The sequence below is a fragment of the Neolamprologus multifasciatus genome, chromosome 22 (genome assembly GCF_963576455.1).
Source record: "Neolamprologus multifasciatus chromosome 22, fNeoMul1.2, whole genome shotgun sequence".
Classification (NCBI taxonomy): Eukaryota; Metazoa; Chordata; class Actinopteri; order Cichliformes; family Cichlidae; genus Neolamprologus; species Neolamprologus multifasciatus.
The window spans coordinates 28,634,018-28,657,326 of record NC_140459.1 but is presented as its reverse complement, the minus strand read 5'-3'; the positions used below and the strand labels follow the sequence as shown (position 1 = coordinate 28,657,326).

Sequence of the window (23,309 nt, the reverse complement as noted above, 5' to 3'; positions counted from 1 at the left end):
CATGTCATTTCTCACCTGCCCCTCGGACCGGCGGCGCCTCATGTCTCTCCTCCTCCTGCCTCCCTTATCCCTGATCCACCTGCTGGCCTCCACCACTTGCTAATGTTACTGAAACTGTGGAAGCTCCGCCATAGAAACCGCCAAACAACTGAGTTCTTTTTACACATCTGCCAACATCTGGCCAATCCACCACCTGTCATTGTTTATACCGTTACAAAAAACAAAGCAAAACGAAACGAAAAATCCCCATCTGCCCACCAGGCAAATGCCCAGTATGTCCCATGGCCAGTCCAGCTATGCTCACTACTGCTAGTACTGCTCACTACTGAGTTATACTGCCAATTGGGAATAAAATTGATGAACGCCAGAAAATAATTTGGATCATGTCTTTATGAGACATAATATCATCACCTGAGCTCTGTAAAGCTATTTAAATATTGCTAGATTATTTTACTCCCTTAACAAACATGCTACTTCTATCTATACATGAACTTGGTGGCTTACTGTGTAAGTCACATTTATAAGGAAAAGATTCCTAATCAGGGAAGATCATAATCGGGGTATGTCCACATTAATAAGTGACAGAGAGCGGAACTAACAGCCCTCCCGTTGTTCAATAAAAATGATTTAAATATAGCTCATCCGAGGGTTACTCACACTTTAACGATGGTATGGAAACCAAATGATCCACAGAGAAAATGTATTTTCTTAAATTGTGTAATCTGTAGTCTATGATGCAATAAACAAGCTTGTTCCTGGTGTGACTGATTTCAAAATGGGTGGTTTCCAAACGCGAACATGGGTACGTCAGGAAATCCGCGCAAACCACACCTCTCCACATCTTTATCAGAAATGACGGTATCACGTCCCCTGGTAGCAAACGAGTATATCACGCTTGTTACCTGTGAGTGAAACGGTGAAAAAGCTCTCACCGATAGAGTCTACGCATCGTTTGTACGTGTATTATGAAACTGAACCAGAAAGCGATTTCCTCGTAGATCGGGTAAGTCATTTATAAAAGTATCATATTTTACCAGATGATGCGGTAAAAACAGCTTAATCTTCGCTGATGTTATTTTCTTTATTATCTTATAAGTGAATAGAAATGTTATCACAAAAGAGACATGGCTAAGTGTGTTGTAATGTTGCTTTATATATGATGACTTTCTAAACTATAACTTGTTATACTTTGCTGATTATATCTCCACACACTCTGTCTGCAGATTGTTAATGTTTCCCAGTCAAACATCTAGAATGATTTCAAAATCAAAGGTGCTGGTTTTCCTGCTGTTTTACACTGGTATTGGTGTGTATTTCAAAACGGACTACCATTTGACTCATTATGCTGTGGACCAAAAGCTGTGTGCTTGCATAAAATGTTTATCAGAGGATAAGCAGTTGCTTCTGGATCAATCGAATAGAAGTGTTCAACCATTTTTGACTGCAAACTTAAACCTCTCACAGAATGAATTCAACTGGTGGAAGGTAAGTAGTCACCAGGAAAGGATGACATTTTTACCCCTCCCCCCCCAGCTCATTTGGTCTAACAACAAAGTTTATTTGAAATGTCTGACAGGATTTGCAGGCTGAAAGCCGTAGCTTCAGAGTTTATGAAACAACGGTGGCCAACTTGTTTCAGATCTTCCCACAGAATCCAGATGTTATACAACCCAAATATGACCACTGCAGGACTTGTGCTGTGGTGGGTAATTCTGGTAATTTAAGGAGATCGCATTATGGACCGCTGATAGATTTACATGAAGTTGTCATAAGGTACTTTCTAAGCTAAAGCAATTTTTCTTTAAATGTCCCCTCCTACACTAAAGATCCAATCTGATGTGAAATATATCCCTTTGTGCTGTTTAGAATGAACACTGGTATTACCAGAGGCTTTGAAAAAGACGTTGGAAACAAGACAACTCATCGTGTCATGTATCCAGAGAGTGCTGTGGATTTGGATGACAACACCCATTTTGTACTGTTTCCCTTTAAGATACAGGACTTTGAGTGGCTCATTAATGCCTCTACAACAGGGTTTACTGGAAGGTGAGTTCTATTTTTCAGGGCTACATGCACATGTATTTGACATTTATTCAACGAGACTCAGTGTCTCATTTACAAGAGAGACCTGTTTTAGACAATATAATTAAATGAAAATAATAAAATAGAAAAAATAAAATAGCAAAATCTGCCTCATAAAGATCAAGTTCCCAGTGATGAAAATAAAAAGTGATGAAAGTCTTTCTGTAATGTATTCCACGAAGACAGACCTCAAATGACGGCACCTTCTTGCTAAGCTCTCTACAAACTGATTATCCTGAAATCATACTATGACTACATTTTTTATGCAACATGCAGACAGATGAAGTGTCCTCATAACAACTCATCTTACTGTAGTTCATTTAAGTATGCTTTTGTACTGTTCTTAGGATTGTGACTAAATATAAAGTAAAAAAAAATAAAAAAATAAAATAAAGACTCTTAATGCTTGTTGAAAAGTTATTTTATGTAAACCATTTTTAGGCAGTTGTGCAGCCACTAATTTGGGCACATGAAAATCATACATTCAATCATACAATCATTTTGTAATTTATTTTGTTTCAGATAAAATATTCTGATTTCATCTGAGCTTGCCCAGCTTTCTTCTTGGTCCCACCAATGCCACCCCATTAAAAGAAAAAATAACACTCTTAGGTTTAGATGTTACAGTCAGCATACACTATCTTCTTCTCTCCCAGCTGCTAAAATTACCACACCTGCTACTAAGCAAAGTATCTCAAAGGATTTCCCCAAGATTGTCTGGCAGCACAGAATTTACATCAAATGCAAAAATAGAATGCCAGTGCATGAATTCAACATGTACGCAGATGAAAAGGATTTGGCTGATGGATGTACTGTGAGGTGAAATAAGGTGAATTTCTGTATCAAACCATTACTCTGATCCTTCTCTATGTTCAAGACGGACCATGCCTTTTTTAGCTTTGTTTTTGTTAAACACCTACTTTATATTTTTCAATGTCATGCTGTTTCCAACAGGTCATATATGCCAGTGAAATCAAAGATCAAAACTAACAAGGATTTGGTGAGTAACGTCAATAGCAAAGCTTCCTGGTGGCAATGGTAAACATAAAAATAAAAGCTGTTTAAAGGCTCATTCTAATTTCTAACAGGTCATGGTGGTAAATCCAGCTTTCATGAAATATGTACATGAGGTTTGGCTTGGAAATAAGGGACGTTATCCATCCACTGGCTTTATGGCTTTGATTCTTGCACTTCACATTTGTGATGAGGTAAGTACAAAGTTTTAAGTTTCTGAAGTGCCAGACGTACAAAATAAAATATGATTTTTATTATCATACAAGCTGGTCCATTTGAGTCTTTGCTAATTTGTTCTTTTGTTCTTATATTGCTCTCCTAAATAGATGTGCATTTCAAAAGTTCAAAATGTCTTTGGTGAAGATCAGAGCAGGTTTACCCACCAGTACCACTTGATTAAAAAACTCTGGTTTAATCTGTGAATGGTTAAATTTCAGTTCACATGTCCTATGAAAGTGAAAGCTGTCGCAAGTATTTTTGATGTGTCCCCTTCTTAAATTGACTAGACTACATTCTAGAAGACAGACCTTCATGGAAAGCTTTTTAGCTAAACCTCTCAATAAGAGGTTTTGTCATTGTATACTCATGGTATAATCATGGTGTTTCCATTTAGTGCTTGCTCAGGTCGCTGTCCAACTGTTCATTTCATTTTTCAGCAGCCATTGTTTGGATTTTAGTTAAAAAAGGGACATTTTGTTCATGCATTTGTTTCCCATTCATTCATATGTTCATTTTTTGTCTTCCTAGGTTAATGTGTTTGGTTATGGTGCTGACAGTGATGGAAACTGGAATCACTACTGGGAAAAACTCACAAACAAAAGGTTAAGAACTGGAGTACATCCTGGAAATTATGAGTATAACATCATCCAGCAACTAGCTCAGCAACAAAAAATTAAGTTCTTTGAAGGCCTAATGAAAAAAATGTGATTGAATGCCATACACTCAGTGGGGAAAGAACTGAAAGCCAAATGGATGTGTATCTACAACTACAGTAATTTCCTAACCCTCCTAACTGAAACTGATATTGGGAATCTTTAGGAAGGACTAGTAATCATGAAAGGGGTTACGTTAAAGAAGTCATTGGATATGTGACATTTTGGTAGTTTTCCCCCCCTAATCCATAGCTTAAATTAACCATGTAAAAAAATGTACCCAGGGGTTATACTCTTTAGTAGTTTCTAACATCTAAGGTTCTTAAGAAATTAAGTATTTTCATAAGAGTTGGCAGAATTACAAGAAGACAGACAACAGCAGTATTATTCTTAGTAAGCTGTTTGCATGAAAAGGAAAATGGTGTGGTAAAGTAACTTATAACATAGAGGGTGTTTAATTCATGTAATGAATATTGTCAGCATTTCCTAATACAGTCACCAAATATTTAGATTTGTAGAATTTTACAGGGTTGATCTCCTTAAACTTGTGTTATTGTTATTATGCAAGTGGAGAGCTGTCCTACTCTCAGAGTAGGACTTAAACACACAAACACAAACAGAGGCAGGCAGTCTTTTCTTTCAAACTCAGGTCCTCTACCAGAGGCCTGGGAGTTTGAGGGTCCTGCGCAGTATCTAGTTGTCATTGGAAGATAAGACACAGACGCACACACGCGCACACGCATGCACACACACGCACACACACGCACACACACGCACACACACACACACACACACACACACACACACACACAGCTTGAAAATGTCAAACAAAATAACTCCTGTCAGTATTTTTCTCTGTGAAACCAACCACTACCACACCAACTGCTAAAGGGATAACAGAAAAGATAAAACCTAGTAGACTGACAGCTAATGAAGCTGACCAAAAAAGAAAGTGAGATAAAGATGATAGCACTTAGGAGTTGAATAATCATGACTGTACTAACCCATTAAACGAAAAGCATTGTGCATTCAGTGATTTTCTAAGCAAAATCCTAGGTGGAACACAAACAAAGTATCTCCTAAGAAAGAAAAGATTTCCTTGTGAATGGTTAAATTTTGAACCGTACCGAACCGAAAGCACTGTATTGAACCGTTCGATACAGTGCTTTCGGTTCGGTACGCATATGTATCGAACAAAAGATTTCCTTCACTACTATTGTGAAAGCAATACAAAATATAGCAAAAGACTTCAATAACAAACTCTCAGAACTCAAAGAGCAAGCTAGTTAACACCGAGATGTTGCCAGACGGGTGGAGACATATAGACACAGACGAACAGGTACACACAGACACAAACGTTTCAACTTTGATAGTTTGTTAAGTTAGCATTTTATTTATTCCAACTGTTAGTTTCCCTAGTTTACTTTGGTTGAACTCCCCTTACTTACCTGTGTTCCAGGAGCAAAAGGAGGAAGTGCTGTCTCACTTCCTGTATTTATAGGTTCCTATTTAGTTCTGATGTCACAGGAAGGGACCATGTGAGGGGGTAGGTGGGGTGGGGGTGGGGGGGTTGTAATTTAATAAAGTCAAGGGTTTGTTTGCTTGAGAGTTATATGTGTTGTTGTAAAATGTAAGTAATTTTAGAATCTTTATTTTTAAAATTGTATTATTATTATTATTATTATTATTATTATTATTATTATTATTATTATTATTTAAAATCTTTAAAATTGTAATCTTAGAAGTGTGTTTTATTGCTGGTAAAGAGTAGCATCTTAAGTAAATGATTATGATGGTAATGTTTAGTCTTCTCAATTGAATGGAATAGGCCATAGGAGAACATTTTATTTGGATAGCTTGAACTAGAACTAGTGATGGCCAAACAAAGCTTTCTGAAGCATTGAAGCTTGTGTTAAAAAACTGTTCATTAATCTAAGCGTTTCAAGATAGTCCTCTCTGGTGAGATCTGGTGGCCAAAAATATGAAGAACGTCTTGAATGTAGAAATTAAAGTGTACTGCTTCATTATGACTGCCCACTCTACAGAGTGGACTTCACAATTCTGTCTGATACCCTTGTGTTGCTTTGAACATGTATTTTTTGGCTGTTTTTTTCTATTTATTTAATAAATACATTTGATCAATAAACTTTTTTTAGTTAAACATGTACCATGGTGTGGTTGCTCCTTGCTTGATGTTGGTAAATACAATAGATGAAAAATAATGTAATATATAATGTATAATGTAATATATATTAGGGGTGCAACGATACTCGTATCGATATTGAACCGTTCGATACAGTGCTTTCGGTTCGGTACGCATATGTATCGAACAATATACATTTTTAAATTTATTTTATCAACTTTTCTTCTGATGATGCTGTCTGTGTTGAGCACTCAGTGAATCTGCATTCGACTACTCCGCCTAGGCTGCACTGTCGAGCACAGATCCACTGAGCTCCACCCACATGCATTCAATCAAGCTAGCGAGACAGAAGCTAAGCTCATTGCAACATGGCAACTGCCTCAATGCCTCCCGAAGTTGAACCTCCTCCACCGTCATTGAAATCTGGCGTTTGGAACTTTTTTGGCTTTCGTGTGAAGCATGACCCTGATGGTAAGCGCGTTGTGGACAAAACTACAACAGTATGTCGGATGTGCCACGCCATGGTTAATTACATCGGTGGGAACACAACAAATATGAATGCACATTTACGCCGACATCACCCTAGTGCAGGGGTCTGCCACCTTTTACACCCTAAGAGCCATTTGGACCCGGTTTCCACGCAAAAGAAAACACTGGGAGCCGCAAATACTTTTTGACATCTAAAATGAAGATAACACTGTTGTTTTTTACCTTTATGCTTTGTGTAAACAACTAAAGTGTGTTGCTTATGAAATCCATGAAGTGCTACAGAGAAAATTACATTTTATTTATGTAATTAACACATTTTGAACTCTTAAAGAAATATAACAAAAGGAAAGACACCCAGCTGAACTAAAATGATCCAGCAAACAAAAACTGTTGTCAGCCACCACCCTTATATCGCCTTTGGGCTGTTGGAGCCTTGACCTGACTTTTAAAAAACAATTGGTAAAAAAGCACTATGCTGCTGAAAAATTAAAAATAGATATTGAAATTCTGCCTAAATCTGTATTTTACCAGGTTAATGCGTGCGGCGGGGCGTGGTCTGCAGCGCCGCTGCAGGGGAGGCGGACGCACCTGAGCCACTTTTATGCTCTCTTTTATGCTCGATGGACCACAGCATAAAAGAGAGCAGACGCCACCACAGTGTCGTAAAACGTCCTTAGAAGAGTGCTGTTCATCGTAAAGGATTTCAGCCACCATAGCAGGTGGAGACGACTTAGACCCTTTTTGTAGAGTGCATTTGTGTTTGTGGACCAGTCCACCCTGGATGTTCACTGGTGTAATAGGGGGTGGCTTTTTGCTGAAGTCAATCACCAGCTCCTTCGTCTTGCTGGCATTAATGTGAAGATGGTTCTGTTCACACCAGCTGATGAAGTCATTGATGACCCCCCTGTATTCCAGTTCGTTTCCCTCTGACATCCAACGCACAATGGCGGTGTCGTCTGACAACTGTCCATGTTATAACGGAAGTCTGCAGTGTACAGGCTGAAGAGGAAAGGGGCAAGTACTGTTCCTTGTGGGGCCACCGTGCTACAGACTACCACCTCAGACACACAGACCCGCAGCCTCACATACTGGGATCTACTGGTAAGGTAGTCAACAATCCACAAGGACAACTGATGGTCCACTCCCTGTAGCTTTTCCCTTAGCACTGAGGGCTGGATTGTGTTGATGGCACTGGAGAAAATAAAAACATGACTCTCACAGTGCACCTGGCACTCTCCAGATGAGAGAAGGCCTGATGCTGCATTTAGATGACAGCGTCATTCACCTCGATATTCGGCTGGTAGGCAAACTCCACCAGGTCTAGGTTTCTCCCGATCAGTGGGCAAAGGTGGTGAATTATGATCCTTTCCATGGTCTTCATCAGGTGTGAAGTCAGTACAACGGGTTTGAAGTGGTTCGGCTCCTTGGGGTATGTTATCTTTGGGACTGACACCATGCAAGAGGTCTTCCACAGAACGGAGTTGATCTGCACAGTCCCTCAATAGTCTGGAGCTGATTCCATCCAGACATGTGGCCTTCCTGGTTTTCATCTTCCTTGGCTGACTCCGCACCTGGTCAGTTGTGATGGAGAGGCTGCAGTGTAGGGTGTGGGTGGTTAGCTCCGGATGGGGGGAGGAGGCAGTACAGTCGTTGAAGGAAAAAGGGGGCAAGTGAGGTGCTGTCCACTACTGTGTGAAGTCACCAAATTAGTGTTGTAATGCTAATGACCTGAGTGGAAGACAGCACTTAACACGGGTCAAATTCCTTCTCCAAGTCCATAAAACACATGTAGACATACATGTAAGTCACTTCTGATGAACAACAACTCATCACTTTGTGATGCTAGGGAGGCAATGAAACCAGTGTAAACCTGTTCAGATTGTGAGAGTGAATTATGAGTTGAAGAAAATAATCTTGTGGATAGAGGTGAAAAGCAAGAAATAAAAGTATCAAATTGAGTAATTTTAGGTCAAATGTGAGTCATTATGATGGGCAATATTTTTGTATATGGAATGGCAACCAATATGCAATGAAATGAAGAAATGTATAGTTTGAAATATATGTGCCTCACACTGTGGTTTAATCACTAAAATCTCTCTCCATGTTTTCCTTCTACAGTATATATATATATATATATATATATATATATATATATATATATATAATATACTGGATAAGAAAAAATGTGAAACCTTCATTAAAGAAATCTAGTATGAGACAGAAAATTATATAGAAATGTGAGATGTGAATGAATAAATGAGAAAACTGAAACAACTGCCATCTGCTTTTAAAATAACCACATGCACAAAACAGTTTAAAGGTGAAGAAGAAATAAAACCAAGGTCATATTGTTGTTTTTGGATTATCTAAGGTAATCTGATCTAATTGTTCATAAGGAATGAGGTGGAACAACATATTATCTTACACATGTGCAAGCATACTCAGTCACACACCAACCCTTTTATGGATCTCAAGGAGATGAGAAGAGGCTTTTGAAGAAGTGTATGGTGAAAAACAAATATATCCTTTATCCTAACACTCACTCATCCTTTACTCAGGAGAAACTAAGATGAAGCAGCATTAACTTAATGAAAAGCACTCACTGAGGCACAGATACATAAACAGTCACCAGAAACAGTGAAAAGAATTCATTGGAAAATATTTCACACCACACAACAAGATATAATACACTTCACTAAGCTTTTTTTTCTATCAACAGATTATCCAGTTTTCTCACTTAGACAGAACCATAAATGCTGTTCGAAGTCCTTCATCATCCGTTCATTCTCTTCTGTTGCAGCCTATCTCAGCTGTCACAGGTCAAAACACTCTGGGCAGGTCACCAGTCTGTCACAGAGACTTGTGAAAGGCGCTATGGAAAGGTAAAACGGATATTATTTTTGAAATGACTACAAATATTGATTCATTATATTTGTATTGTTTTTAATTAAAGTGACATGATATCAAAAAACTGCACCTTAATAACATTTGATCTGAAAACCCTTAGCTATTGTCAACAAACACAAGTCAGTTGATGACTGATTAGGAAGAAGTCATTAGTTGACTCAGAGCTACACAGAGCAACACATTACGGAACAACAAACACTCCAAACACACCCTTAGAGTCAAACAATGAAGACACACATCAAATGTAGATTTATGATAAAATGTGTCCTTCGACAAAACCTTCATAACTTTGTTATGAATAGACTTGTAGTCAACACCCTCTCTGTTTTTCACATAATGATATTATCTTATATCCTCGTATGTGATTGGCCACAATGTGGAGAGATTAGAGCATAGCTGAGCCACTGTGTGAGAGCTGAGCAGCGAAAGGAAATTAAGTGAGGAGCTGGCTCTCGCTTAATGGGAGTCGACTCTTCTGATTCACTACAAAGCAGTCTCTAAGCACGGCTCTTAGAGCTGATGCTTTTGCGCATGACACATTATCGAACGTTACGTTGTGTGTCATGGATACTGTTGACTCCAAATCTCCCGAACACTATCTCGATCTGAGACAGCAAGACCAAGACAAGACCGAGTGATCCGAGATCGAGACAAGACCAAAACCAAAGATCGGTCTCGAGACATCCAACTCTACTGACTACATGAACAACACTTTAAAGTGGTTGTATATAAAACACATATCTGTACCCATTCATCTCTCCATCTGTTACAGGTTCTCATGTAGGGTGATGGAGTACCTGGAGGGAACCCATGCAGGATTACGGAGAACGGTTCCTGTGTGGGAACAGAACACACAAAACATAACATAACTTATTTGCCTAACATTTATCTCCATTATACAATTAACCTCCTAGGACCAGGTGTCCACATATGTGGACATCACATTTTGGGTTGTCTAGACCAAAATACTAAAATTTGCTCTACAAGGGCCTGATATCCATTTATGAGGGCATTATACTATCACTGTTCTATCAAAATTTAAAACGAATGTCCTCATATGTGGATTTCATTTTTCCAGAAAAAAAAATCAGGTAAAAAAAAAAAATCCGGTAACTATTTGTTTTTACATTCATCAGGTCCCAATCAGCCTAAATAGTAAAGAGGAATTAAAAATGCATGCCATGAAAGAGTTCGGGTCTTAGGAGGTTAAGACTCTTAGCAGGTTAAGTCAGTTGTTTTTATATATACCTTATGTTGGGGAACTGGGGGTTGGAGCTTAAACAGTTTAGGCCAACATTTTGCTGCGATCTTTATTTTGAGTTTGTAGTTATAGTCTTGATTATTTTGCATTACAACATAAAACAATATGCTCCACAAATTTGTCCTGCCTTGTTAATCTATTGGCTTGTTGTAAAGTGTTGGTAGGTGTCGTAAAGGGGGTGTGTTAGGCACGAGGGGGTGATGAAAGTTTAAGTAAGCAGGACGTGGAGCAACAGTTTTCTGATCGTCGCCGTTTATTGTGGTTTCGTTGTAACATAAAAGGAATGTAAACAGAGCTCCCACCAGAGGCATTTGTTTTGTATTTTTCGGTTTGTATGGAGAATAAATGTTTTCCTTTTTTTTACATTTGTGTCGTTTTTGCTACCGAAAGACATATAAGCGATTCAAGAAGAGCACGAGTCAGAAACTTTACGTCCTGCAGAAGCGGCAAAGAAGGACCAAAGGTTGCCGCTACACTGGGTATATCATTAAAAAAGAAAACTGGGGCAGAAAAAAGACAATATACCTGTCAGGGACTGGGTCTGTGACCCAGCATTTTTGAGTTTATTGTTATATTTTTGTGATTTCTTAGGTATATTGGAGGTATGTTAAGATCTTGCTGTGGCTGTTATTAGTTATTAGTTTGGATTTGAGTTTCCTTGTATTTTGTTATTCATTGTTTATGCTTAAGTCCATCTAGTCACTACTACTCACAGTTTCTATCATGCCCCTGCTCACTATCATTTTAAGGTCAGGTATCATCGTTGCCATAGTCTAGTCTCGCCCAATTTAGGTTTAGTTTTAGTTCTCGCCACTGCTGATTTTACCTTGTTGTATGTTCCTGTTTTTCATTAGCCACAATAAACGGCTCACTTTTAGTTTACCACAGTTTTGTCTTCCTCCATGTCCTGCTTTTACATCCACTTCCTCATCACCGGTGTACCCTGCTGTGACAATATCCTTGCTTCATGGATTGCCTGTATTAGATAGATGTAATTAAATGACAGGTAGGTAAGGAGAGAGGAGTAAGGTAAGTGTCTTTCTTTGTTAAAACACAGTGATGTGTATAAAGTGTTGCAAAGCAACAAGTATATTTACAGGATCTGTTGTGCATCACAATACTGTAATATAACCAGATCATCCACTTCTGTCACTTTGGACAAGTTTTGTCTATGTCCTTCATCATATAGTGCGGAAAAATGCAGACACATGCACACACACATATTCAACTCCTGTTGAACACATCACCTTGGTCCACAGCCAGACCTCTGTGGCACAAAGTTTCAGGTATTAAACTGCTAGAATTTCAATGATTCATTGAAATGAATCATTCATTTCAATTCATTGTTTTGAATTTCACCCACATTGGACAAAGACAGGAATACTTGCACAGCCTGTTAGGCTTCTTTCCTTTTTTTGCTTAAAGCAAATATTTACATTTATCTCTACTGTTGCTCTTTTGCTGACCTCAACATTCATTTCAAAATATTTTGAGTTAGGAGCAAAGGCTTTGGTCTGCTTAATTTTTTACCTGTTTAGAAAACAACTATAGAAAAAAACAACCTCTGTACTTTTAAAATGTCAAAGTCATTGTCAATGTCAACTTTATTTATATGGCACTTTACAGCCAACAACATGCACCAAAGTGCTGCACAGCAAAAACACCAAAGCAATTGATAGGAGTACCTGAAAAGAAAGAGGGGGGGGGGGGAGGCAGAGATTATTTGTTTTAAACGCAACACTAGTTTCATGTAGTGGAAATCAAAACCAACTCTAGATAGGACATAGGTGAACTGGTGGACATGTATGCTACCATGAAAGTAAACAGTCTATTTTTGAGCCATCATCTGGTGTTCACATTCTGTGGAGATTTTCACATTAGTCAGATATGAAAATAATAAAACACAGCTACAAGTTAGGGGCTCCTTGCAGCCAGTCTCAGACATAGAGATACCGTAAAAGTCAATTTATTTCTCTGCATGTAGGGAGGATTTTTTTCAGAGAACTGGTTCTCAGTAGATCAGTTCTTTGGATTGTGCTTATCGGTTACTATCGCACTTGTACAATTAACAGATTTCAGTTGTGTGCCAGAGGAGGAAAACAGTGGTGCATTCTACAGCAGGAATATGGACAATATTTTGTTTTTTCCCCTTTTAACAAAGGGGGAAATCCCTCCAACATGTACAAACATTTGAACACACAGCATGCAATTAATTTGCATGTTAGTAATGTCTTTGATATGCTGCTTAGTGATGGTGTAGCCAATGAAAACCCAATAAGAATCGATAAGAGGATCAATAAGGAATTAAATTGCTAAGTGATACTGATATGGGAAAACAGCCCTTACTTGTCGAAGCATGGACTCCACTAGACCCCTGAAAGAGTGCTGTAGTATCTGACACAAAGATGTTAGTAATAGATAGATAGTACCCACTTAGCAGACAGGTCTGGCCCAGATCTGGTGTCAAGCCGGCACTGCTGGCTGACTTCTGGCATGGTAAGTGGTATGTAAGTAAGTAAGTAAGTAAGTAAAACTTTATTTATATAGCACCTTTCAAGATAAAAATCACAAAGTGCTTCACAGAAGCTAAAACCTAAAAATAAAAATCAACCAAAAGCAAGTTTAAAAAAGATGAGTTTTTAGCTGTGATCCAGATATGGGCCAAGCCTGGCATAGATGGCACTGTTTGGTTTCGGTTTGGTTTACGTGGCCCAGGCTCATAGAAAACAGGTCTGGCCTGGATCCGGCATCAAGCTGGCACTTCTGACTGGCTGGTGTCATGGCAGTGTGTATGTCAACCAGATGTGGGCCAGGTCTGACAATGATGGCACTATTTATGATCCTATTTTCCTATTTCAGTCAGAAGACCTAACTGCCACGTTGCAAGACTATACTGCTATGGTAGCCAACGTTTCAAATGCAAGTTTGACAGGTTTTGTGAGTGTTCACTTTATCCAAAACCTAGTGTGATTGGGTGAATGTGGCATGTTGTATACCGTGAGTAATCCGGGAAAGCAGAAAAGCCCTATGTAAGAATCAGTCCATTCCCTGTCTGAATAGAGTTTCGCCATGTTTCTTTTGCACTATCATGTTGTTATTACATGGCTTTGTTAAGGTACACATTAGGCTGACATCTGGGGCCAGAGCTGAAACTGTTCTGGGCCAGCACAGGGCCAGCATAGTGTCTGCAACTGGCCCGTGGCTGCACACAACTTACACATGGCCAACATACTGCAAAGAATGACGACCCTTTGGTGTCCCAGATCAGGTTTGCCAGAGGTAAACCACACATGGGCCACCAAAGGGCCGTCATTCTTTGCAGTATGCTGGCTATGTGTAAGCACATTGTGGGGGCCAGATCCAGGCCATACCAATTTTGCTATGTGGGTAATAGGTGCTGTAAGCTGTGAGGTGGGGGCTCCATGGAGCTGACTTGCTTGTCCAGCATATCCATTGGCCCTTTTCACACTCACTTAAATCCTTACGCTTGCCCATTTTTCCTGGTTGTAACAAATCAGTGCTAAACTGCAAAACTCAAAAAACAAAACAAATCAGTGCTGAGGACAAAATGTTCACTTGCTCCCTAATGTATCCCACTTACTAACAGGAGTCATAATGTAGAGATAAACAAATTATAGCTATAATTATATAAAATATTGTAAATTATAGTTATTGATATATTTCACTTTTAACAGAGACAGTGGAACAGCCACACCATTCTGCATGGTTAGAACAGAATTTGCCTCAAAGGAACTAGTAAACATACAGTAGCTTTGACTAACACTGGATGAAACCATGCAAAAATGACTCATGGGTTATGCATGATAAGTTTTTCAAACATGTGACTAGCCAGGAAGCAGTTGGCACTTCCTTGTAATATAATACATGCAAGTACTGCTCACCTGGTCTTCACCAGCCCTGACATAGAAGCAGGAAAAAAAGGCATCACAGGGCCTCTGGTTAAAAGCCTGTGTGGGCAAACTAGCAGGGATCGTCACCGGGCTGTTCAACCTCTCCCTGACTCATGCCACTGTTCTTACCTGTCTGAAGGACCACACCATCATTCCATTCCCCAAAAGACTGGAATAGACAGCCTCAATGACTAAAGACCTATAGACCTCACTCCTGTGGTCATGAAGTGTTTCGAGTGATTAGGTTAGGTTGATTAAGAACATCAGAGACTGCCTAACTCCCTCTCTCAACCCCCACCAGTTTGCTTACAGAGCGTATCCGGCCACGGGGGATACCATCACCATCACCCTTCACAGAGCGGTGGGAAATCTGGAGAACAGGTAGAGCTATGTGAGGATCTTTGTGGACTACAGCTAAGCATTCAACACCAAAATACCGGACATTCTCACTACCAAACTGTACCACCTTCAGATCTCCCCTGCCACCTGCTCCTGGATCAAAGACTTCCTCACCAATTTGGACTGTCAATAAACACTATGTTACTGCATGTGAGAAGCAGCAAGTTGGAACAGTGTCCTGACCCTGGTTCATATGTACAATCTGTACTAATATTTATCAACATGATGATATAGTTTTGTTGTGATTGAGAAACACTCACTCTTCTAAAGAAACCTTACAGTAAATGAAAGCATGGCAGTGCCTGCCTGCCTGACAGATGAATTGTTTCAGGAGAAAGACAAGACAAGGCTCAGAAAGGTAAAATTACTTTTAATAGAGAAGCAAGATAATCAAAAATAAGATAATCAAAGCAAACAAAAAACAAAAAAAACCAAAACACCTCTCAAGGAGTATTCAAACTATTTACTATTCCGATAGTAAAAAATATTATAAACTTAAGTGAAACCAGCAACACTAGGACGTAACACAGGGTATAAGCACAGTATGACAAGATAAATAACTGAGGGGAGAATGAGGCGATAAATACACAAACAGTAACAGGAGAGAAAACGAAACAGCTGAGACAATGACTCACAAGATCAGCCTCAGGGGAATATGGCACCCAAGACTCAAGTTCAGGCTTTAGCTGCTTGGCACCTAAATGCTCCTTTTGTGCCTCTCTGGTTGCTCTTGTTGCTGGGACTGAACAGAATTAGCTAGCCAGTTTAGGTTAGTTGGAAGGGCCCAGGATAGTTGAAAGCAGGAGCAGAAAACACAGGAACAGAAAACTCACCGGGATAGTTCTGGTGAGAAACCAGTCAGAGCAATAGTGTCGTAGTGGGATGTCACAGGAGACACAATGAGTTCAGACAAAGCAGTGGAGGGTCTGGAGGGTTCTGGTCCTGGGTGCAGGGGCAGTGTGGAGTCTAGCGCCCTTTCTCCTCGGGATTGGGGCAGGCTGGGACCTAGCTACCTTTACCCTTCCTCTTGTGTTAGCTCTCTGTTATCATCACTCATGTTAACGGGTTGGTTTTGACCTGTTTATTAAATCAGCTATAAACTACACTAAAAACAACAATCATCCAATTTGTTTCTCATCTCTTGGTTACCTTGTTAGGTAAGGTAACCCTTATCCATGAAAATGTTGGTTTCGATACTTTTGGTGTGGACCTCTGGGCCTTTTTTTTCTCAGAATACCCCTGATTTTCAATTTAAAAAAAAATGGTCAAATTAACCTCAAGAGAATCATATTAATACATAAAAGGTTGTTACCTGTTACCTGACTAATACTGAGGGGTATAGAAAACATCTCTTAAATAAAGGTTTTGTATTTATTTATTTATTTTAATATTAATAACTAAAGTGACATCTATGGTGTTACGGGTCAATTTCGACCCATAGATATTTACATGAAGAAAAGGCAAAAAAGTCTTTTTTCAGCAATAGAATTTTAATATAAACTGAAAAAAATTGAAAAGCAGAACAGATGACAAGTGACACTTTTTGTGTGTTCTTTGCAGAGATATTTTTTGCAGTTGAAACACAATACATTTGTCTTTCTGTCCTTACTGCTTGGGCAGACCTGACACCTCTTTCTTTTTTAATCAGGTGGCCTGACTGGGGTTGGGGCTGTTTCGGTCGGTGTTGAGGCAGGGCTGACTGAGGAGGATGCTGATGCAGATTCTCTCTGTGTTGCTGATGGTGTGGATGGAGTGCTGGGTGAGCTCTGCAGCTTTCTGACAAAGGATGCAGTGTCTGGGTCATCCAGAAATACACAAGATACATGTTGGGAAAAATTAGCTAATTAATCTGACTGACTTCTTTATATTTGGTGAAAACAGGGTACCATTGTCCTCAGAGCCTGATTACAGCAAAAACTCCTTAAAAGGCAGGGGAACTGGCCACAAGACACATGAGACAACTTACCAATAAAACAAAACAGGAAATGAAAGGAAATGAATTACAACCAAATCTGATGTACTAAACATGCTGGTGATTTCAGCAAATACAACCCCCCTATAACCAATGAATATCAAAATACAAGAAAACACAAAGCGCTGGGTCATACGACCCAGGACTGTGACATCTGATTTGTGAAATATCTAAAAAAAAAAAAAAAATACATAGACAAAATAACGTTTATCTTGTCAACAGTGTCAATAGTGAAATGTTCTAAAATACACTAAGATGACATTTGTCAGCATAACATGAGGTCCAACAGGAAGAGCAAATTTTGTTTCAGATGGCACTTAATGATGATCTCCATCTGATTTAGTGTGAATCTGACACATTTTCCTTCTGTATCCAAAGAATCTGTCGTTCTTTATGATTTTCCTAAGCTTTTTCTAAGCTTCAGTTTCTGAATGACTGCTTAGATTTGATCAAATGTTGGATGGCTGTAAATGTCCTCCAACTCAATGAGGGGAAAACTGAAGTCCTTATATGTGCTCCTGACAGATCTTTATCCCATAGTGAAAGCCCTTGGTCCTCTCTCAGTTTATGTTAAATCCTCTGTCAGGAATTTAAGTGTCACTTTTGACTCGACTCTCACACTCGATGGTCATGCTAAATCTCTGGTTCAGTCTTGTTTTTATCCCTTAAGAAATGTAGCTAAGTTAAGCCCTATCTTATTTCGCTCTGAACTGGAGATTGCTATACATGCATTTATTTCCTCACACTTGGACTATTGTAACTCACTTTTTATGTGTCTAAGCAAAGGTGATCTGCATCGTCTGCAGGTTGTGCAAAACGCTGCAGCTAGGCTTTTGACAAAGTCCATTTTAAGATCCTGGTCTTGACTTTTAAAGTTTTGCACAGATTGGCACCAGCCTACATCTCTGATCTGCTACAGGCCTAAGTCCCTAGCAGATATCTCAGGTCATCTGACCAGGGCTTACTTGCTATAAAAAACTAAGATGAAAACTAAGGGTGATAAAGCTTTTGCCATTGTGGCCCCTAGACTGTGGAACTCTCTCCCTCAAACCTTAAAAACTCTGGACTCTTTTGCTTAATTCTAGCCTTTTTTATATTGTCTGTTTTTGTCAGGGCTGTGTGCGGGCAGGTGGAAATGTGGATCCAAATGCAGGACTCCGAGATGAAATGTAACTGAAAACCACAGCTTTTATTGCTGGCATGAAACAAAAACAGAACCCAAACCATGAAACCAAGCAGGAACTCACAGGCAGGATCTGAGGTTACGACGCAACACTGGGTTGAGGAAAACACAGGGCTAATATACACAGGGTGGTAATCAGGGAATGGGTAACAGGAGGGAGACACATCTGGGAGAAATTGGGGCTAACGAGACAAGACGAGCAAAGCTGGACACTGATATAAGACATAATCCTTCAAAATAAAACAGGAAACAATACACAAGGACGCAGACTAGGAAACACAGACTTAACACGGGCAGAACTAAAAATAAACCAGAATAAGCTGGAACATAGAACATCATCATCAAATAGATCAAGAAGATAACCAAAAAATACAAAATCAAACCAAAACATGAAAACTCAAAATACTGGGTCAAAACTGACCCAGAACCGTGACAGTTTTATCTTTTTATGACTTGTTATCTTATGTGCAGCTCTTTGTGATTCTGTCTAGAAAGGTGCTATATAAATAAACATTTCATTAATAATTTTTCCAGCTATATTCTGCCTAAAAATAAATGCATACCATTAGACCATTACAGCCCAACAGAAAAATTTTGCCCAGGAACCCCCTATCCAGTTAATTGGGCTATGGTTAACAGTAATGATAATTACTCACTACTGATAATTATACTGCTAATTGGGGATAACATCGATTAACATAATCTTGATCATGTGACATTTATAATGAAAAGATTCGGGGAAAATCATAATCGGGGTGTGTCCACATTAATAAGTGACAGAGAGTGGAACTAATATGCCAAGATCTTTATCGGACAGAAAGATGAATATATGTGGATTGTGGACGTGTTTTTATAGTTAACAGTATTTGTTCGTTTGTCGCGAGGTGCAACACTCTTGTTGTTCAATAAAAAAAATTATTGAAATATAGCTCGTCTAGTGGTTACTCACACTTTAACAATCTTAGGCACTCTTTGTGGAGACGAAAGCAGCCACAGAGAAAAGGGATTTTCTTCATTTGTGTAATCTGTAATCTGTGATGCAATAAACAAGATACAGCTTTGTCCTGGTGTGACTAACTATCTAAATATCCTTTATAAAATGGGTGAAGTGGTCTCCAAACCTGAACATGGGTACTTAAGGAAATCCTCACAAACCACACCTCTCCACATTTTTGTCAGAGATGAAGGTATCACGTTCTCGGTTAGCAAACAAGTATAGATGTCACACTTGTTACCTGAAAGTCTTTCTGTAATGTATTCCATGAAGACACCACACCACTGAGACAACATTCTATTACTAAATTATTTCCGCAACATGCAGTCTGATAAAGAGTCCTCATAACAACTCATTTTACTTCAGTTCATTTAAGTATGCTTTTGTACTGTTCCTTAGGATTGTGACTTTTCTCAAATAAAGACTCTTAATACTTGTTGAACGGTTATGTTATGTAAAACATTTTTAGGCAGTTGTGCAGCCACTTTTTATGCCATCTGTGTTTGGGCACATGAGCCTGTTCAAAAGTTCAAAACGTCTTTGGTGAAGATCAGAACGGGTTTAAACACCAGTATCACTTGATTAAAGAACTCCGGTTAAATCTGTGAATCGTTAAATTTCAATTCACATGCCCTATGAAAGTGAAAGCTTCTGCAAGTCTTTCTGATGCTTCCCCTTCTTGATGTGACTAGACTACAATGTAGAAGACAGACCTTCATGGAAAGCTTTTTAGCTAAACTTCTCAATAAGAGGTTTTGTATAATCATGGTGTTTCCATTTAGTGCTTGCCCAGGTCGCTGTCCAACTGTCCATTTCATTTTTCAGCAGCCATTGTTTGGAGTTTGCTTAAAAAAGGGACATTTTGTTCATGCATTTGTAGCCCAGAAAAAAACAACATTTACACCAATGATAGAGAAGAAAGAGTATTTATTCAACCAATCAGAACCTACCCAGGCCGCATTGACCCCGTCAGCCAGGAAGTGAGGTGAAGGTGCATGGAGTTCCCGGGTTTTTTCTCATCTCAGCAAGAGGAGTGGAGGCATCTGCTACTCAAATCGAGAAATCCACGGACAAAAGAGAGGGAAAAACTCAGAATTGAGAGGAAAGGAAGCCAGCATACTTACCTGCTGGAAATCCGGAGTCGAGTGGCTGGATGAAGGAGAGAAGCAACGTCGGTAAGACAAGTGTTATTCCGAAGGAAAAAAAGTTGTAGAGACTTACCGTCGTGATCACGCTAATGCTAGCTCGGTGTCTCACAGGCTAACCACTCACCTTTCATCCGGAGAGCTGCTGCAATTCCGACACCAGTGTGTGTTGGGCTTTTGTGAAACAGAGCAACGGTGAGCAGCATGTTCTTAGCCGCTCTAAAGCTAATTTTTGGCAGTTCACTGTGAGTTTAAAGTAACCTAGAGGGTAATTTTTAGTGCATTTCTCTCTCACGAATAGGCCTATAGTGTGGAGAAATTAAGCACACTGCTTTAATACCTCTGAACTGAACTCACATGTATATTTTGTTGCTTATTTGCACATAGTTCTGAATTTGTTATGGTGTATTGTATTTTGAATGTCAATGGTTACTTACCATAAGTATTGTTTAATTAATGTTTACATGAATAGAGACATATTTGAGCAACTTAGATGTTTAGTTCTCATATTTGACATATTTGAAAATTGAATGTTGTACAACAGAACTGTGAGATTTGATAAGATTTAAGATGTTAATGCAATGAATATGAGGTTGATGCAATATTTTGATTTTGTATTTTAACCTTAAAAACAGTGCATCTGAAACAGACTGATTAGAATGTACATTTTATGACCTGGATTATAGGTCAGGTTTTTGGAGAGGACAGAAAAGTCCAAGGACCAGGACGATATTCTGGTTGTGATAGATGGCGAGCCAACCACTTTGAGGACGATCTACCCCAAAAGAAGATACACACCACACACTCATACATTCCAATTACACTCACAAGGACCTTTGAAGTTGGCTATCGCCAGCTTAAATTCTTAAAGGGCCCCAACGAGTACTTTTATTTTGTTTGAGTGTGCACACTATTTATTTTATTTTATTTTATTTTTTTACTTTATCTGTACAAATTGGACAAATATCTGTTATACCTTGTAACAATACAAGAGTGGCTACTCAAAAGTTAACATTGTGTCCAGGTCATTATTGCTGCTCAATACTTTGGCTCCATACGAATTTGGTGTCTTCTGATTCTGGCCAGGGTCTTATTACAAGCCCAAGTAATTATTGCGCTGTAATTCACCTTTATACCTTAAAGTTGGTTACACATTTATTTCCCATTCATTCATATGTTCATTTTTTGTCTTCCTAGGTTGATGTGTTTGGTTATGGTGCTGACCGTGATGGAAACTGGAATCACTACTGGGAAATACTCACAAACAAAAGGTTAAGAACTGGAGTACATCCTGGAAATTATGAGTATAACATCATCCAGCAACTAGCTCAGCAACAAAAAATTTAGTTCTATGAAGGCCTAATGAAAAAAATGTGATTGAATACCATACACTCAGTGGGGAAAGTACTGAAAGCCAAATGGATGTGTATCTACAACTATAGTAATTTCCTAACCCTCCTAACTGAAACTGATATTGGGATTTATTAGGAAGGATGACAATTAATCTCTAAAGGGATTTTCTTTCCTAATCCATTGCTTAATTTAAATATGTAAATAAATGCACCCAGGAGTTATACTATATGGTAGTTTCTAACATATGAGGTTTTTAAGAAATGAAGTATTTTCTTAAGAGTTGGTGGAATTACAAGAAGACAAACGACAGCAGGCAAGCTGTCGGATGTCTAAACATGTACATAGTATGTTGTGTTTAACTGAAATACTATGCTGTATTATTCTTAGTTAAAATAAGCTGTTTACATGAAAAGAAACATTTTACAGTTATGGTAAAGTAACTTATTAAGAGAGGGGCCGTTTATGTTCATGTACTGAATATTGTCTGCATTTTCTTTCATTTTTTGTTTCCCTTTCCTGTTCAGTACTTCAGCAATCAGAATTGTTGTGTGAATACAATACAATACAATTTTATTTATATAGCACGTTTAAAACCAGGTGGTACACCAAAGTGCTTCACAGTAAGGAATAACGGTAAATGATTAATTCATTAAGACAAGGTAAAATAGACAAAATAGAGAAAACAAACAAAAAGCATTAGTAAGTAGAGATGGGGAGAAATCATGATTATCCAGATAAATGAGTAGCGAAACAGCAATTAATGAGCGAGAATGAGGTGAGAATCAGCGAGTCGGAAAAGCCAGGTTGAATAGGTAAGTTTCAAGCTTGCTTTAAAGGATTGAATGGAGTCAGAGGCACGAATGGTAACAGGGAGACTATTCCAGAGCTTTGGTGCTACAGAGGCAAAAGCACGATCACCCCTAGTCTTCAGACGGTACCTGGGCTGGGCCAGAAGTAACTGACCAGAAGATCGTAAAGAACGGCTTGGAGTATAGAGACTGAGGAGGTTGGTGAGAGAGTCAGGGGCAAGGTTGTTTAGGCATGTGAAAACAAGCAGCAGAACTTTAAAATCAACCCGAAATTTAATAGGCAGCCAATGTAAATCAGACAGCACTGGAGTAATAGAAGCAAACTTTCTAGTTCCGGTTAGGTGATGAGCTGCAGCATTCTGAATGAGCTGTAAACGTTGGAGGTAAGCAAGTTGGAGTCCAGAGTAGAGAGAGTTACAATAATCTGATCTGGAGGTCACAAAGGCATGTATCAGTTTTTCAAGATTTTTGTACGGTATTAAGTGTTTGACCTTTGAAATTTGGCGCAATTGGAAGAAGCCAGATTTAACCACTGAGGAAACCTGTTTATCCAGCTTAAATGAACTATCCAGGCAAACAACTAGATTAATTACAGTATCTGTAAGAAAGCAAACAAAGGGACCAAATCGGGCAACTAGCTGGTCTCATGAAGTGTGACTATCAAACACCATAATCTCAGTTTATTTTCTCATTTAAAATGAGAGAATTGTCTGACAGCCACTCAGTCTGTAACCTCAGACAAACAATTCAATGAAGCTGACAGGTCATCAGACAA

General features: G+C 38.9%; 1 protein-coding gene and 1 long non-coding RNA gene across 5 annotated transcripts; both read left to right on the top strand.

Moving 5' to 3' along the window:
- On the top strand, nucleotides 1-21,829 carry LOC146493681 (CMP-N-acetylneuraminate-beta-galactosamide-alpha-2,3-sialyltransferase 1-like). 3 transcript variants are annotated; one of them, XM_085149042.1, is made up of 7 exons: nucleotides 1-1,003; nucleotides 1,224-1,485; nucleotides 1,577-1,773; nucleotides 1,867-2,046; nucleotides 3,037-3,082; nucleotides 3,171-3,290; nucleotides 21,570-21,829. In XM_085149042.1, exons 2-7 carry the CDS (start codon nucleotides 1,231-1,233, stop codon nucleotides 21,717-21,719), a joined length of 948 nt encoding a protein of 315 aa, XP_085005168.1. In that variant the 5' UTR covers nucleotides 1-1,003; nucleotides 1,224-1,230; the 3' UTR covers nucleotides 21,720-21,829. The 3 variants fall into 3 exon arrangements, with proteins under 3 accessions (XP_085005168.1, XP_085005166.1, XP_085005167.1); XM_085149040.1 differs by lacking the exon at nucleotides 21,570-21,829 and adding an exon at nucleotides 3,844-5,540 and having other exon boundaries at nucleotides 7-1,003; XM_085149041.1 differs by lacking the exons at nucleotides 1-1,003; nucleotides 21,570-21,829 and adding an exon at nucleotides 3,844-5,540 and having other exon boundaries at nucleotides 1,010-1,485.
- Nucleotides 20,178-21,227, top strand: LOC146493682 (uncharacterized). Of its 2 annotated transcripts, none has more exons than XR_014872008.1 (3): nucleotides 20,178-20,402; nucleotides 20,487-20,567; nucleotides 21,064-21,227. It is a non-coding gene; the product is annotated as an uncharacterized LOC146493682 (long non-coding RNA). The 2 variants fall into 2 exon arrangements; XR_014872007.1 differs by having other exon boundaries at nucleotides 21,059-21,227.
- Nucleotides 21,830-23,309: the final 1,480 nt, after the last annotated feature.